General features: G+C 40.3%; 1 protein-coding gene across 4 annotated transcripts in view; it reads left to right on the top strand.

Moving 5' to 3' along the window:
* Window positions 1–16,241, top strand: part of INTS14 (integrator complex subunit 14) — a 34,042-nt gene that overhangs the window by 5,718 nt on the left and 12,083 nt on the right. For all 4 annotated transcript variants that reach the window (XM_015142517.3, XM_015142514.3, XM_015142518.3 and 1 more), the window contains exons 3-9: window positions 384–491; window positions 6,656–6,811; window positions 7,599–7,717; window positions 8,123–8,265; window positions 11,084–11,176; window positions 13,414–13,558; window positions 15,272–15,405. In XM_015142517.3, the coding sequence (XP_014998003.2) occupies window positions 384–491; window positions 6,656–6,811; window positions 7,599–7,717; window positions 8,123–8,265; window positions 11,084–11,176; window positions 13,414–13,558; window positions 15,272–15,405 (898 nt within the window). The remainder of the gene's footprint in view (window positions 1–383; window positions 492–6,655; window positions 6,812–7,598; window positions 7,718–8,122; window positions 8,266–11,083; window positions 11,177–13,413; window positions 13,559–15,271; window positions 15,406–16,241) is intronic.

The raw sequence follows: 16,241 nt of genomic DNA, 5'->3' as shown, positions 1-16,241 counted from the left end.
TTTATTGTGATAGCTAAATACATAAAAGTGCCTAGGATGTTACTTAGAACATAGTTAATATTCAGTAGATTTTGTTATTATTTTTGTGATGTGTTTAAAAGTTCCTTTTAATTTTTTCCTTCAAGGTCCGCTTATAAAGATGTAAACTTGGTGGACTGTTCACTCTTACCTGATAAGAGGATAGAATAAACGGAATTCTTTTCACTATCTTTAGTAGTTGAAGAAGTCTTTTCTAGCATTTTTCTTTAAGAGGCTATGCTTTGGTGCTCTCAGATACATCAGTGTCCCCTGTGTAACATTCATACTTTGAACAATTTATGTTGTTTTCTAATAACTAATTAAAACTAAAGAGTAACTAGCAATTTTATCTTTTATTCAATAAGGAAGCACTAAGTAATATGGATGATTATGACAAAACCTGCTTGGAGTCTGCATTAGTTGGTGTTTGTAATATCGTTCAGCAAGAATGGGGTGGTGCAATTCCTTGCCAGGTAATGATCAATTCTTTTTCATTGCTCTAAGTTAACAACATTAACCACTAAGGTGCTTCGATTTTCTTCAGGCTCTGACACAGCATGCATTGTAATTTCTACAGACTACGTTTTACTCTATTGGTATCTTCTTAAGTGAAGGTACTAAATCAACACTAATGCGTTCAGAAAGCAGCAAAATTATGCCTTAAGGAAAGCATCCTCCTAGTAAATTGACTTATTGCAAACTAGTAATGTTATATAAAATACAAAGGGCTCACAGTGGAATTTTTGAACTATACTCCTTGGAAGGGGTCATTATAATTTTGAGTGATAAAATTGTAAACATTAGTATGACATAGCTTGTCTTCATTATCTCAATGCAATTATTCAGCAGACTTCTTTTTTCTTCTTTTTGGACACAGGGTCTCACTTTGTTGCCCAGACTGGAGTGCAGTGGAGCTATCATGGCTCACTGGAGCTTCAACCACCCAGGCTTAGGTGATTCTCCCACTTCAGCCTCCTGAATAGCTGAGACTACAGGCAAATGCTACCACACCTGGCTAATTTTTTACATTTTTTTGTAGAGACCGGGTTTTGCCATGTTGCCCAGGCTGGTCTCAAACTCCTGGGCTCTGGTGATCCACCCACCTCATCTCCCAAAGTGCTAGGATTACAGGGGTGAGCCACTATGCCCAGCTTTATTCAGCAAACTTTTAATCTTCTCAATTGAGTTGTCTTAAAAGTGAGGAGCATAAAACATAACATCTGGCCAGGTGCGGTGGCTCATGCCTGTAATCCCAGCACTTTGGGAGGCCAAGGCGGATGGATCACCAGGTCAAGAGATCGAGACCATCCTGGCCAACATGGTGAAACCCCCATCTCTACTAAAAATACAAAAATTAGCTGGGTATGGCGGCGTGCACCTGTAGTCCCAGCTACTCTGGAGGCTGAGGCAGGAGAATCACTTGAACCTAGGAGGCGGAGGTTGCAGTCAGCCGAGGTTGCACCACTGCACTCCAGCTTAGCGACAGAGCGAGACTGGCAAAAACAAACAAACATAAAATCTTTTGCTCTTTACTTAGACTCCACAGTAGGCCACATTAGCATCAAATCAGAGCAGAGTAGTAGCAGAAAAAGACAACTGGAAATTTGCTCTATACAGATACTTTTGAAAAGTAGTAACATATTTTGAAGGAAAAAGAAACATTGCTAAAAGAAATATCATAATAGTCTACAACAGGAGTCCGCAAGCTTTTTTTGTATTTTAGGCTTCGTAGGTGTCTGTGGCAACTACTCAGCTCGGCTATTATAGCATAAAAGGAGCCATAGATAATAAGTAAATGAATGGGCAGGGCTGTGTTTAAATAAAACGTTATTTACAAAAACAGACAGTGGGCCAGATTTAGCCTGTGGGCCATGGTTTGCTGGCCCCTGGTGTGTGACTTTTCATTATAGGGTCAAACACAGGATTCCTCAGTAGTGTCAGTAGCATCACTAGTATTTATTTTTTAATAAAACAAAAAAGATTGTAGCCAGGCATGGTGGCTCACACCTGTAATCCTAGCACTTTGTGAAGCCAAGGTGGGAAGATAACTTGAGCCCAGGAGTTCAAGACCAGCCTGGACAACATAGTGAGGTCCTGTCTTAAAAAAAAATAAAATAAGATTGTAGTTGCCTGGGAGTCAGGGAAAGGTATGAATTGACTCAAAAGAAGCAGGAGGGAATCTGGGATGTGCTGGAACTGTTCTTTACCTTGTTCGTGGGGGTGGTTACATGACTGAATGCAACTGTCAAAACTCATAGAACTGTATACTAAAAAGAGTGATTTTACTGCATGTAAATTATATCCCAATAAATTTACCTTTAGAAAACAACAAAAACATTTTTTCTTGTGAAAACCACCCTGTTTTATAGAATATAGTGGATACTTGCTAAAGAAGTCAATAAATGCCTTTTGATCAATTTCTTTTCAGAAATAAAAAAACTTTGTATGGCATCTCAGCTTAAATAAATAATATAGCTTATTATTTATTTTGGTAAATCCATGCATATAGGATGTCTTATTTCCTAACATTATAGTGAATAAATGAAGTTTTGTTGTCAGTATCTTCTGAACTGAAAGCTAGCAGGTAGCACAGTTTCATTTGCTATTTCTTCTTTGGTTTTAGAGGAGAAATTCAGATTTTAAGAACCAGACCTTGTGCATCATGCAGACTTCTGACTTTTATGATTTTCTTCTTTTGAAAAAAAGGAAGAATCTGAATTTGAGATATACTGTATGTAACCTGAGGGCAAGGGGCCAAGCCTGAATCTGTCTCTAGTAAAAATACAAAAATGAGCCAGGCATGGTGGCACATGCCTGTAATCCCAGCTACTCAGGAGGCTAAAGCAGGAGAATCACTTGAACTGGGGAGGCAGAGGTTGCAACAGTCAGCCGAGGCGTGCCATTGCACTCCAGCCTGGGCAACAAGCGAGAAACTCTGTCTCAAAAAAAAAACAAAAAACACTGTAGGCCGGGCGCGGTGGCTCAAGCCTGTAATCCCAGCACTTTGGGAGGCCGAGATGGGCGGATCACGAGGTCAGGAGATCGAGACCATCCTGGCTAACACGGTGAAACCCCGTCTCTACTAAGAAATACAAAAAAATAGCCGGGCGAGGTGGCGGGCGCCTGTAGTCCCAGCTACTCGGGAGGCTGAGGCAGGAGAATGGCGTGAACCCGGGAGGCGGAGCTTGCAGTGAGCTGAGATCCGGCCACTGCACTCCAGCCTGGGCTACAGAGCGAGACTCCGTCTCAAAAAAAAAAAAAAAAAAAAAAACATTGTAGTAGAGGTGGTGGTTACTGGTTATTGTTTCTATAATCAGTTACTATATAACAAACTTGTTAAATGTGGAATTTTTTTCCAGGCACAATGGCTCACACCTGTAATCCCAACGCTTTGGGAGGCTGAGGTGGGCAGATCATCTGAAGTCAGGAGTTAAAGACCAGCCTGGCCAACATGGTGAAACCCTGTCTTTACTAAAAATACAAAAATTAGGGAGGTGTGGTGGCATTCGCCTGTAATCCTAGCTACCCGGGAGGCTGTGGTAGGAGAATCACTTAACCTGGGAGGCGGAGTTTGTAGTGAGCTGAGAACGTGCCACTGCACTCCATCCTGGGCGACAGAGCAAGACTCGGTCTAAAAAAAAAAAAAAAAAAAGTGGAATTTTTAGCCAAGATTTGCTTTTTTATTATTATTTTTTTGAAACACAGTCTTGCTGTGTCACCCAGGCTGGAGTGCAGTGGCATGATCTCAGCTCACTAAAACCTCTGCCTTCGGGCTTAAATGATTCTCATGCCTCAGACACCTGATGAATAGCTGGGACTACAGGAGTGTGCCACCATGCCCTACAGAAGTGCACTACCACACCCAGCTAATTTTTGTATTTTTAGTAGACAGGGTTTTGCTATGTTTGTCAGGTTGGTCTTGAACTCCTGGTCTCAAGTGATCCTCTGGCCTGAGCCTCCCAAAGTGCTGGGATTACAGCTGTCAGCTACCACACCCAGCCTTAACCAAGGTTTTAGACAGCTGTACTCTGTCTTTGTTATTTAGTAAAGTCTGTTTCATTTTGACATTCATGAAATATTTCATTATCCCATAACATCTGAAAAAGCTGGTGGAGGTAAATCATTATATAGCAATTGTTGATACCTAGAAAAGGAAATTGCCTTGTAGTCAATTGACTATCATGCCAAAAGATAACATCCTTCCAGGGGACCTCTACTAAGCATTCTTGGGCTTTATCAGTAAGTGCCAATCTTGATATTTCACACAGTGCCACCACTTAATACTGCCTTAAGGGCCGGGCGCAGTGGCTCACACCTGTAATCCCTGCACTTTGGGAGGCCGAGGCAGACAGATCACAAGGTCAGGAGTTCGAGACCATCCTGGCCAATATGGTGAAACTCTGTCTCTACTAAAAATACAAAAATTAGGTGGGTGTTGTGGCATACGCCTGTAGTCCCAACTGCTCGGGAGGCTGAGGCAGGAGAATCACTTGAACCTGGGAGGCAGAGGGTGTAGTGAGCCGAAATCACACCACTGCACTCCAGCCTGGGTGACAGAGTGAGATTCCATGTCAAAAAAAAAAAAAACAAAACTGCCTTAATTGCCTATTATCATCAGGTTACCGGACTAGGCTAGGGAAAGCAAAAATAATCCTCTCCTGGGATGCGTGGGAAGTCTGTCCCCCACAGGATCATTCTGAAGCAATGAAGAAAAGGAAAATGATTTTGCAGTTACTATCCATTGTTGGTATATTTTATTGTTTTTTTCAAATTACAGGTTGATTAAGAATGCATTTTAAAGATCTTGTATATTTCTGGTTAAATAGCCTTTATAAATACATATTTTAACCAGGTGTCATTTTAGTTGACCAGGCATAGAGTTTGTCATCTTTGAAAATAAAGTAGCAAAGTTCAGACTACTATGCTGGTACTTCCTAGGAGCACATGTGAAATGAATCTTCATTCCATATTTGACATTGGTATGTTAGATACCAACTCCTTATCTAAGAATTGGGGTTCTAGTTTTTTTTTTTTTTGAGACGGAGTCTGGCTCTGTAGCCCAGGCTGGAGTGCAGTGGCCAGATCTCAGCTCACTGCAAGCTCCGCCTCCCGGGTTTACGCCATTCTCCTGCCTCAGCCTCCCGAGTAGCTGGGACTACAGGCGCCCGCCACCTCGCCCGGCTAGTTTTTTGTATTTTTTAGTAGAGACGGGGTTTCACTGTGTTAGCCAGGATGGTCTCGATCTCCTGACCTCGTGATCCGCCCGTCTCGGCCTCCCAAAGTGCTGGGATTACAGGCTTGAGCCACCGCGCCTGGCCTGGGGTTCTAGTTTTAATACAATTAAGTAAGAATTGGTTGTGAAGGTTTTTGTCCTTTTTTAGGTGTTCAGAGGCAAGCTTTTAAAAAATATTTTATTAGATGAAGTAGAGTAAAATGCATTGATCTTAAGTACACAGTTCACTGAGTTTTGACAAATGTATACACCTGTATAACTACTACTACAACTAAGACATGGTGTTCTTTATCCTATAATGTAGAGTGGGGTTCTAGCACCCCACAAAATTTTCTCATGCCCTTTTTTGGATTTTTTTTTTGGCGGGGGGTACGGGTTGAGGTTTTGTTTTGTTTTTCGAAACAGAGTCTCACTCTGTCACCCAGGCTGGACTACAGTGGCATACTCACTGTAGCCTCAACTTCCCAGACTCAAGTGATCCTCCTACCTCAGCCTCCCAAGTAGCTGGGCCTGCAGGCATACACCACCATGCCCAGTTAATTTTTCTATTTTTTGTAGAGACAGGGTTTCACCATGTTGCCTAGGCTGGTCTTGAACTCCTGGCCTCAAGTTATCTGCCTGCCTTGGCTTCCCAAAGTGCTGGGATTACAGGCGTGAGCCACCATGTCAGGCCTGCTTTTTTGTTTTGTTTTGTTTTGTTTTGTTTTATTTTATTTATTTATTTATTTTTTTTTTTGAGACGGAGTCTCGCTCTGTCACCCAGGCTGGAGTGCAGTGGCCGGATCTCAGCTCAGTGCAAGCTCCGCCTCCCAGGTTTACGCCATTCTCCTGCCTCAGCCTCCTGAGTAGCTGGGACTACAGGCGCCCGCCACCTTGCCTGGCTAGTTTTTTGTATTTTTTAGTAGAGATGGGGTTTCACCGTGTTAGCCAGGATGGTCTTAATCTCCAGACCTCGTGATCCGTCCGTCTCGGCCTCCCAAAGTGCTGGGATTACAGGCTTGAGCCACCGCGCCCGGCTTGTTTTGTTTTAAAAAGACAGAGTCTCTCTTTGCATAGGCTGGAGTACAGTGATGTGACCACGGCTCACTGCAGCCTTGACCTTCCAGGCTCAAGTGATCCTCCCACCTCAGCCTCCCAACTTGCTGGGACCACAGGCACATGCCACCACTCCTAATTTTTTTTTAAGTTTTTGTGGAGATAGGGTCTCCTTATGTTGTCAAGGCTGGTCTTGAACTCCTTGGCTCAAGCAATCCTCCTGCCTTGACCTCCCAAAGCACTAGGATTACAGGCTTGAGCAACTGTACCCAGACCTGGTGCCCCTCTCTAGCAGTGAAGACATTGCTAAATGGGACTGCTTTAAATATGTAATTTAATCTACAGCCTCCTCTCTCTTTTTACAAACAGGTTGTCCTGGTGACAGACGGCTGTCTTGGCATTGGTAGAGGGTCACTACGACATTCCTTAGCTACTCAAAATCAACGAAGTGAGAGCAACAGGTTTCCACTACCTTTTCCTTTCCCATCTAAGTTATATATCATGTGCATGGCGAATTTGGAGGAGGTAATACCTTTTACTAAGTTTTTAGTTTGATTAGGCATATTTTACAGCTTAGTTTATTTTTCAGTACATACCACTAGTGCTATATTGTATATACTGTAGTATTGAACTCCATTGGTTTCAGCTGAGGCTGGTCATTTTATTTGAAAAGATTCTGGGTCTCAAATGTTCTTTGAAATTTCAGAGTGTTGCCCCATCTGGGGAACATAGCTGGAGTTGTTATCCATCCTGCTGATGGATAAAGGGTCAAGGTGTTCTTTTTAGCGTTATTCATTTCCCTTATATAAGAATTCTTATCTCCATTCCACCAGAAATGTTGACAGTAGTGTGCTTTGACTTTGACAGAAGAGTAAAGTAACATTATTCTGATATATGTTTTATTAAACACTTAAACATTCTTTGTTTTCCCATTCATTTGGGAAAGTGTTTTAACCTTTTTTCCCCTCAGTTTTTCTGTCTGTAAAATGTAGATAATGATGGTTCTCACCAAAAGATGTTAGAAACACTTTGGAGGAAAGATGCTGTGTAAATACTAACTGTGGTCACCTCTGAGAATCTTTGCAAAACTACTCCTAAATGAAATAGCTCTACCTGTGTCATTTTACGTAACATTCCTCTTTGGTAACCTTGAGTCAAAATTGTTGTAGTTATTTTCTTCTCACATTGGCTGTTAAAAAAATCATCTGTTATTTATTGCCTGTGTTATTGTAATGGCTTTGACCTTGGTGTGCTGATAATAATCTGGCATTTTGTGCCAGCCACTTTAAGGGTCATCTGTTTTGCTTTATAGCTCCAGAGCACTGATTCCTTGGAATGCCTTGAACGTCTCATAGATTTAAACAATGGTGAAGGGCAGATTTTTACTATTGATGGCCCCCTGTGCTTGAAGAATGTACAGTCTATGTTTGGGTGAGTATATGCTTAGAGTTCTTTTGCCTTCTTTACAATTCAGTATTATAATTTTACATCCAGAAAGACTATCTGTTTTACTGTTCCTAATTGTGTCATTTCATTTTCCCCAAGTTGTACATTTTTCAGATAAAGTGATTGGTAGTAATGACTTTTTAAAGTAAATCTATACTGCCTGTAGATACTGACTTCCTTGTAATGACTCAGCAATTTCAAATTAACTTGCTCTTGGGCTTTTCAGCATTGAAATTTCCTCACCAAAAATGTCAGATTTTGTTCTGTTTTACAGATGGTCAGATCTTAGTTTTGGAACCAACTTGAAAGGAAAACAACCCTTGCGTCTTGAAAAATTAACTTTATATGTATCGTATTACTCTTCTATAACTATTAATTTTCATATTCTAGAAAACTGATAGATCTGGCATATACGCCTTTCCATGCTGTTCTCAAGTGTGGCCACCTAACTGCTGATGTACAAGTCTTCCCCAGGCCAGAACCTTTTGTTGTAGATGAAGAAATTGATCCTATCCCTAAAGTCATTAACACAGGTAACTTTTTAAAAAAACTTCTTTCTTAGTTTCTCTGTTATCCTTACTTTCTTCTAACTTGTGACTTTTACTCTCTTCTCTGTCTAAGAAGGTTAAAAAGAAATATATATATTGTGATACAGGTTGAGTATTCCTTACCCAAAATGCTTGGGACCAGAAGTGCTTCAGATTTCAGATTTTTTTGGGTTTTGGGATAGTTGCATTTTACTTAGTGATTGAGCATCCTTAATCTGAAAATCCAAAGTGCTCCAGTGAGCATTTCGTTTGAGCTTTGTGTCAGCTTCATGCATGTGTAATAGTTGTGGATTGTGGAGCATTTTGGATTTCAGATTTTCAGATAGGGGATACTCAACCTGTACTAGGGTGCTGTTGTCATCAGCACTTTGGATTGGAAGATTCATTACCTAAGGGGTGGCAGAATATTGGTTTTTTATGGTAAGGTCATCAGTTGATCTCCAATCCTAGGTAATTATAACCATGAATTATAAGAGTTGGAAATCATAGCCATATTCACTAGCATTGAAATCTTTGAGATGATTCTTAATAGAGATACTGGACTTAATTAGTGTCATAATTAAGGTCATATAAGAAGGGCTAGTGGCCGGGCGCGGTGGCTCAAGCCTATAATCCCAGCACTTTGGGAGGCCGAGACGGGCGGATCACAAGGTCAGGAGATCGAGACCATCCTGGCTAACACGGTGAAACCCCATCTCTACTAAGAAAAAAAACAAAAAACTAGCCGGGCGAGGTGGCAGTGCCTGTAGTCCCAGCTACTCAGGAGGCTGAGGCAGGAGAATGACGGGAACCCGGGAGGCGGAGCTTGCAGTGAGCCGAGATCCCGCCACTGCACTCCAACCTGGGCGACAGAGTGAGACTCCGTCTTAAAAAAAAAAAAAAAAAAAAAAAGAAGGACTAGCTTCTATACTTTGCAGTATGACTCTTGCTGTGTGACCTTGGGAAGCCTTCCCCTAGTTCTTATTGGCTAGGTAGGGAGAATCAACCAGATGGTCTTGGAGTTCTTAGATCCGACATAGTGTACTCTTCTAGTCCTGCTACTTATATTATGACTGAAAGAAAGTGATGTTACCACAGCTTTTACCTGGTTCGTGTTGCTAATACTATGCTTAACTGAGACTGGCAAAGTGAAGAGTCAAAAATAGCAAGGAGCAGTGGAGAGGAGACTTACCTCCAATTGGTGGGTGGACTCCTTGAATATTAGGTGCATGTTAAACCTTTTAGGGTTGGATATTGTCAGTGTTTCAGTCACCATTACAGCCTTGATGTCCAGCATAGTGCCTGACACTTAGTAGGTGCCCAATAGATAATTGTTCAGTCAATAAATGATTAGAATTAAATGTGCAGTGAATGCTCATTGTTTGAGGTATATGGATTTTTAAGGAGTTTTGGAGTGAGGGACTGTGAACAGTCTTTTTACTTTTTGAGCCTTTAGCTTCTGGCTATCTAGAAGCAAGGCATCCATCTCTTCTACTGTGACTAGACAGCAGTATGTTAAGCTGTACCAAAAGTCTTGTTGCCTTCATAACAGTTAGATTCCACTTCCTTCCCATCCTTTTTCGAAGAGTAAATTTGAATAGGTCTTTTCTTTCTCATATAAACTCTTAGTGGGAGATCTTTCTTGCAGCTAAACTACTCTAAAATATAGTAGACCTTTTCCTACTCAAATGAAAAATATCTAGCTGCTTATACTAATGAATTTATTACTCAGCTAAGGGAGGTAAGGACAGCAAATCTCCAGAGAAGCACACTTCCTAATACATTAGAAATATGGCCAGGCACAGTGGCTCACGCCTATAGTCCCAGCACTTTGGGAGGCCGAGGTAGGCAGATCACCTGAGGTCAGGAGACCAGCCTGACCAACATGGAGAAACCCCATTTCTACTAAAAATACAAAATTAGCCAGGCGTGGTGGCACATGTCTGTAATCCCAGCTACTTGGGAGGCTGAGGCAGGATAATCACTTGAACTCGGGAGGCAGAGGTTGCAGTTAGCTGAGATTGCACCATTGTACTTCAGCCTGGGCAACAAGAGCGAAACTCCGTCTCAAAAAAAAAAAAGAAAAATATAAGGTGTTCACCATGTTCTGATTTTTAAAAATTCTTTTGAAAATATGGGTATTAATCTAGAAGAAAGACTGAAAAGCACATCAATAAAATATTAATAGAGATTTCCTTTGATTATGAATGAGTGACTTTTTCTTCTTTGTAATTTGTATTGTTTTTTAAGTTTTTATATTATATAATCGAAATTTTTAAGTTCTTTTGATTACATTTATTTTTATTTATTTAAGGTTTTCAACAAATACTTTTGGTCTTTACTACAGCTTCTATAAAGCAGAGAAATCATTGTCATATTTAGACTGCTTACCCTAGTTTTGTATAAAATACAGTTCTTTCTCCGAGAGATGTTTTTAATACAATAGCTTTATTCTTCAAAGGCTGATTGTAGTTGCTGTGGAAGTGTTTGACTATGATGCCCCCTGGTGACCTGAACATCCCTGACTACACAGAGGGATTAGCCTTTCAGTTTTTGCCTTGGCTGGGGTCTTAACCTTATAAAAATAAAATTTAGCAGATTTTGTCTTATAACTTAAACTCATTAAATAAATGACAGTTATCATTATTTCCTGAGCAACTTAAAATGCAAATTATTGGACGACCCCATAGAGAAATCTAATAACTTTCCCAGTCATCATATTTGAAACCACAACCTAAACAGTGCATTTGTGAAATCTAATACACAGAAAATAATGTACTTTTCCATAGAATGAATTAATTCTATGTTGATTCCTTCTTTTCAGATTTGGAAATAGTGGGATTTATTGATATAGCTGATATTTCAAGTCCCCCAGTTCTGTCCAGACATCTGGTCTTACCTATAGCACTTAACAAAGGTGAGTTCTCTTCCTATTCCAGTGATATGTCTGAAGCATCTTATTAACTAAAGTTATTCTTAAATCTTAGATAGTAGGATAGCCCATTTTGCAGAATTTAGGGGAAAGGAATAGTTACAGAATTGGATTTTAGAAAATGGAATATTGCCTAATATAGCAGAAAAGTAATTCTGCTTTACATGGTAGAAACATTTTGACACCTATTTACTGTGTGTTAGTTTGTGAATTTACGGTGGAGATCCTCTTTAGAGATGAGAATGCTTAGTCCCTCATCCAGGGCTCTCTGCCTTTCCTAGTAGTAACATGCTGAGAAAGCTTAAGTAGTTATCAGAAGGTTACTTGATAAATGTGCAAGTCAAATACAGCTTTATAAGGGGAAGAATCACATCTGTTCTTTGTTCTACTAGTGCTCAGCACATAGTAGATACTCAGTAAATATTGTTGAACAAATGGGTGAATGCAGGCCCTTGTGAGTCCTCCTTACTGCAGCATATATCTGTAGGAACTATAAAGTCATCTCCCCAAATTCAACATCTCTCTGGAGAATGCTAGACTCTAGCTCTTTAAAATTCTCTTTATCAAGGGTGGCACTGTGCTGTGGTGGGTATAGAGCAGGAGCTCTGGTCCCTGTCTGGCTACAGGTTCAAATCCTAGTTCTACCCTTAAAATTATCTTTTTCTCTGTTTTAGGCTGACCATCCACTTTATATTTATCAGCTTTCTCTAAGAAGTGTATGTAGTCAGGTTTTCACATACTGAGTAATGACCACATTCCATTTATGCCCAGGTTATCTCAGTTGGAGTATTGGATATTCTATAACCAATCACATGTTCACAGACAGAATCTTGGTATATACTCACAGATATATAATCTGAGTATATATCAAGTATAGTATAATCTTGATATATAATCTGAGTATATATCAAGTATAGTATAATCTTGATATATACTCAACTGTGTTGATAATTATTATTCTCAGAGAACAGGCAGATTTCCCTTATTTCTAAGGCCCTGGGGAATTCTGCATGCCAGTATAATGGCCAAAAAAGAAATTGAGCAAAATAAACCATTTATGTAGGAGAATAGTGAAAAGAAAAATATAGGAAGGTGGCCGGGCTTGGTGGCTCACACCTGTAATCCCAGCACTTTGGGAGGCTGAGGCGGGCAGATCACGAGGTCAGGAGATTGAGACCATCCTGGCTAACACAGTGAAACCCCATCTCTACTAAAAATACAAAAAAAAAAAAAAAATTAGCCGGGGGTGGTGGCAGGCACCTGTAGTCCCAGCTACTCAGGAGGCTGAGGCAGGAGAATGGCATGAACCCGTGGGCGGAGTTTACAGTGAGCCGAGATCACGCCACTGCCCTCCAGCCTGAGCGACAGAGCAAGACTCCATCTCAGAAAAAAAGAAAAAGGAAAATATGGGAAGGCAGAATAGGGCCGTGTTGTAAGGGCTGTTGAATTGTCTAGCTAAACTGGGCAAATTCTTCCTGTTGAATTAGAAAGTCTTTGAACAAAACAGAACAGACATAGATATTTTCAGAGAGAAGTTAATTGTAGGAAGATTCATCTGTCAGCAGAGTGTGAGAGAACCTGGAGAATCCAGTCAAGAAGCTTATAGAGTAATCATTGTTTATCTTTGGGAACTCACATGCATGTGCTGCCCTAAGCCTGTTGGTTATGAATATACTTGACATCTCTGTATCTAATTCTGTTTAAATGGGTGCCTGAAGCTTCCAGATAGCATCTAACTAAACATCCTAGTGGTGGAAAATGGATTTTTGTGTGTGCAGCAGCTTTACTGAGATATAATTCACATACCGTATACTTCACCCATTTAAAGTGGTTTGTGGGTTTTAGTATATTTGCAGAGTTGTGCAACCATCACCACAATCAATTTGAGAACTTTTTTATAACCCCAAAAAGAAACCCTGTACCCTTTGTCAACTCCCAGACACCTCCCCCCATTTCCCTTACCCCAAATAACCACTAATATCCTTTCTCTATATATAGATTTGCCTATTCTGGATGTTTTATATAAATGGAATTCATATAATGTGTGGAAACTGACTTTTATGTAGACATGGGAAAACTGGAATGAGTTTTTCCTGTGTTATAATATTCCCTTAGAACTCTACACTATCCCTTAAAGGCTAGAAACATCCAAGAGTATAAATTGGGGTTTGGGGTTTTTGTAGGTAATTTCAGTCTGACCTGTTATCTCTTTTTTTTCACAGAAGGTGATGAGGTGGGTACTGGCATCACTGATGACAATGAAGATGAAAATTCAGCCAATCAGATTGCAGGCAAAATACCCAACTTTTGTGTCCTGCTCCATGGTAGCCTAAAAGTGGAAGGAATGGTAGCGATTGTTCAATTAGGGTAGGAGACTTTGTTTACATTTGGTTGAATGAAAGGGAAAATCATTTTACAAAGTGAAGTATTTTGCAGACTTTTCTGAAAGAAATAGAAAGGTCCTTGTCACTTTTTCCTTTTCCTGCCACACTTTCTCACCTGCTACTACATTCCTTTTTTTTTTTTTTTTTGAGTCAAGATCTTGCTCTGTCCCCCAGGGTTACGGTGGCATGATCACGGCTCACTGCAGCTTCAACCTCCAGGCTCAAGCAATCCTCCCATCTCCACCTTCCAAGTAGCCAGGACCCAGGTGTGCACCACCATACCTGGCTAATTTTTTTTTTTTTTTTTAATTTATAAAAGTGGGGTCTCACTGTATTGCCCAGACTGGTCTTGAACTCCTGGGCTCAAGGATCCTCCCACCTTGGCCTCCCAAAATGCTGGGATTATGGGTATTGAGCCACAGTGCCCAGCTGCTATTACCTTCTAAACTACTCTTTTAATCATTCCCTAGAAGAAGTGTGGAGTGAGCCTTTTAATTATGTTGCTTTTATTTTATATCCTTTCTCAATTTTCCTATTTCTAATCCTATCTAGAATACCTGGGTTCTGGTTATAGCAATGCTAACTTGCTTTAGGATCTTAGGCAAGATTCACAGACTCCTCATCTATAAAATGAGGGGATAGAACTAAACAAAAAAAAGATGCTGATAACATTGAGCATTTTATTATGTGCCAGGCACTTCTCTAGGTATTTTACATATGTTAGCACATTTAATCCCTCATAACAACACTATATGGGAGGTATCAGCATTATCCCTATTTTATAGATGAGGAGACTGAGGCTTAGAGAGGTTGTGGAACTTGCCCAAGGTCACACAGCTAGTAATGAAAGAGCCATGATTCTTACCCATGCATTCTGACTCCAGAGCCTCATAATCATTCTGCTGTGTTCCTTCCCTGTGAGGAAACCCCATTAGCTTTTACATTTTCTGAAGTCTCAAAATCTGCATTTACATTTTCTGAAGTCTCAAAATCTGCAAAACCATCTATTTCCCTTTCTATAATACATATTGTTAGAAAAGAGGAGGTCCCTGATCATTTTGGCCACTACCTGGGGTTGGCTGGTTTAGATCAAGAGGTTAGGATTAATCAAAGGAAGCATGGCTCCATTTCTGCTACAGTTAAAATTATCTGGTCCAAAAAGAGGAATGCAGATCTTACTAGGTATTAGTCTGCTATATTTCTTGGCACCCAAGCTACTTGTACTGGTTTGAATATGAGAATCATTTGGGACCCTTTGAGAAACTGGGGACAGAGTCTCTCTTACAGAACAGGATGATGGCCTTGTGCCCTGTGGTAGAAGGGCTTCTCTTGGTGCTGCTGTGAGTGGCTTAGTGAGGCAGCTGACAGGACCTATAGGTCACAGCCTTTACCCCTCCTCATCACCTCTCCAGCTACTTGCTACTCTTTATGATTTGTTTTTTCTCTTTCAAGACTGCTTTTGATTTCCATATCCACGTAATTTTACCTGAATAATAATAAATATCCCAGAAGAATGGAAATATTAGGGGAGAGCAGTATGCATTTTCAGGTTTAGGATTTGGCTTTGGTAAAAGTAAAGTGCCTAATTTCAAAGCTGAAGCCTGTGTCTCTCAAGAGAAAAATACAGGCTAGACTTATTTAACTTGACAGTCTCCGGCTTGATGTTCTTCTGATCTTCTGTCTTCTCTCCATCTAGTCCTGAATGGCATGGAATGCTCTACTCCCAAGCTGACAGCAAGAAGAAATCAAACCTCATGATGTCTCTCTTTGAGCCTGGCCCAGAACCTCTCCCATGGCTAGGGAAAATGGCACAATTGGGTCCTATTTCAGGTATAATCCAGATCAGATTTTACTTATCTTGACTTTGTTTTCATTCTGCTGTTTCATTTGTTTCATTCTGCTGTTCATTTGTTTCATTCTTGTACTTATCTTGACTTTGTTATCTTGACTTTGTTTTCATTCTGCTGTTTCATTTGTTTCATTCTGCTGTTCTCAATGTCTCTGACTGTGCAGAGACATCTCTGACTGTGAGAGATGAGTCAGAGAACTGACTCATCTCCCTTACTAGTATGCCATGGTCTCAGATGATGCTGGATGTGTACATGGAAAACTTGAAGAGAGTTTGATGTTTGAACTCCTGAATTTTACAGCTCGGGAGAAATCAACATTTAGATTGCTTTAAATAAATAAACTCTTCAGTGGCTTAGAGTGAAAAGCTAATCTCCATAATTTTTTGGTGTACTATAGTTCAACTCAAGTAATTTCCTGTCATTCCTAGATAATGTAATCCTTCCTTCTTGAAACTGTTTTTCTGTAGCTTTCCTGACATTGCTTCTGGTACCTATTTGACTTTTTCTTTGGCAGACTTTTCTTTTTGTCTTTGTTTTGTCTTTTCTTTCCCTTGCCTCATGATTTCCAACATGTTGTTCTTTGCCTTCTTCTCTTTGGTTATTCTTCTCCCTTGGTTATTTTATCAGCTGTAATAACTTCACATTTCCCAAATCTGTAGCTCTGGTCTCACCTGATCTCTCCCCAGAATTTGCATATCATATTTCCAGTTCCTAGTTGGATCTCTCCACCTGAATATTCTATCACAGTCTCAAGCTCAGCTGTTTGTTACAGACCTGTTGTCCCGCACTCGTTTCTCCTCAAACTATTCCTCCTTC

The sequence above is a fragment of the Macaca mulatta genome, chromosome 7 (assembly GCF_049350105.2).
Source record: "Macaca mulatta isolate MMU2019108-1 chromosome 7, T2T-MMU8v2.0, whole genome shotgun sequence".
NCBI lineage: Eukaryota > Metazoa > Chordata > Mammalia > Primates > Cercopithecidae > Macaca > Macaca mulatta.
Note: the sequence above shows the minus strand (reverse complement) of the source record. Positions and strands in the feature narration are given on the sequence as shown.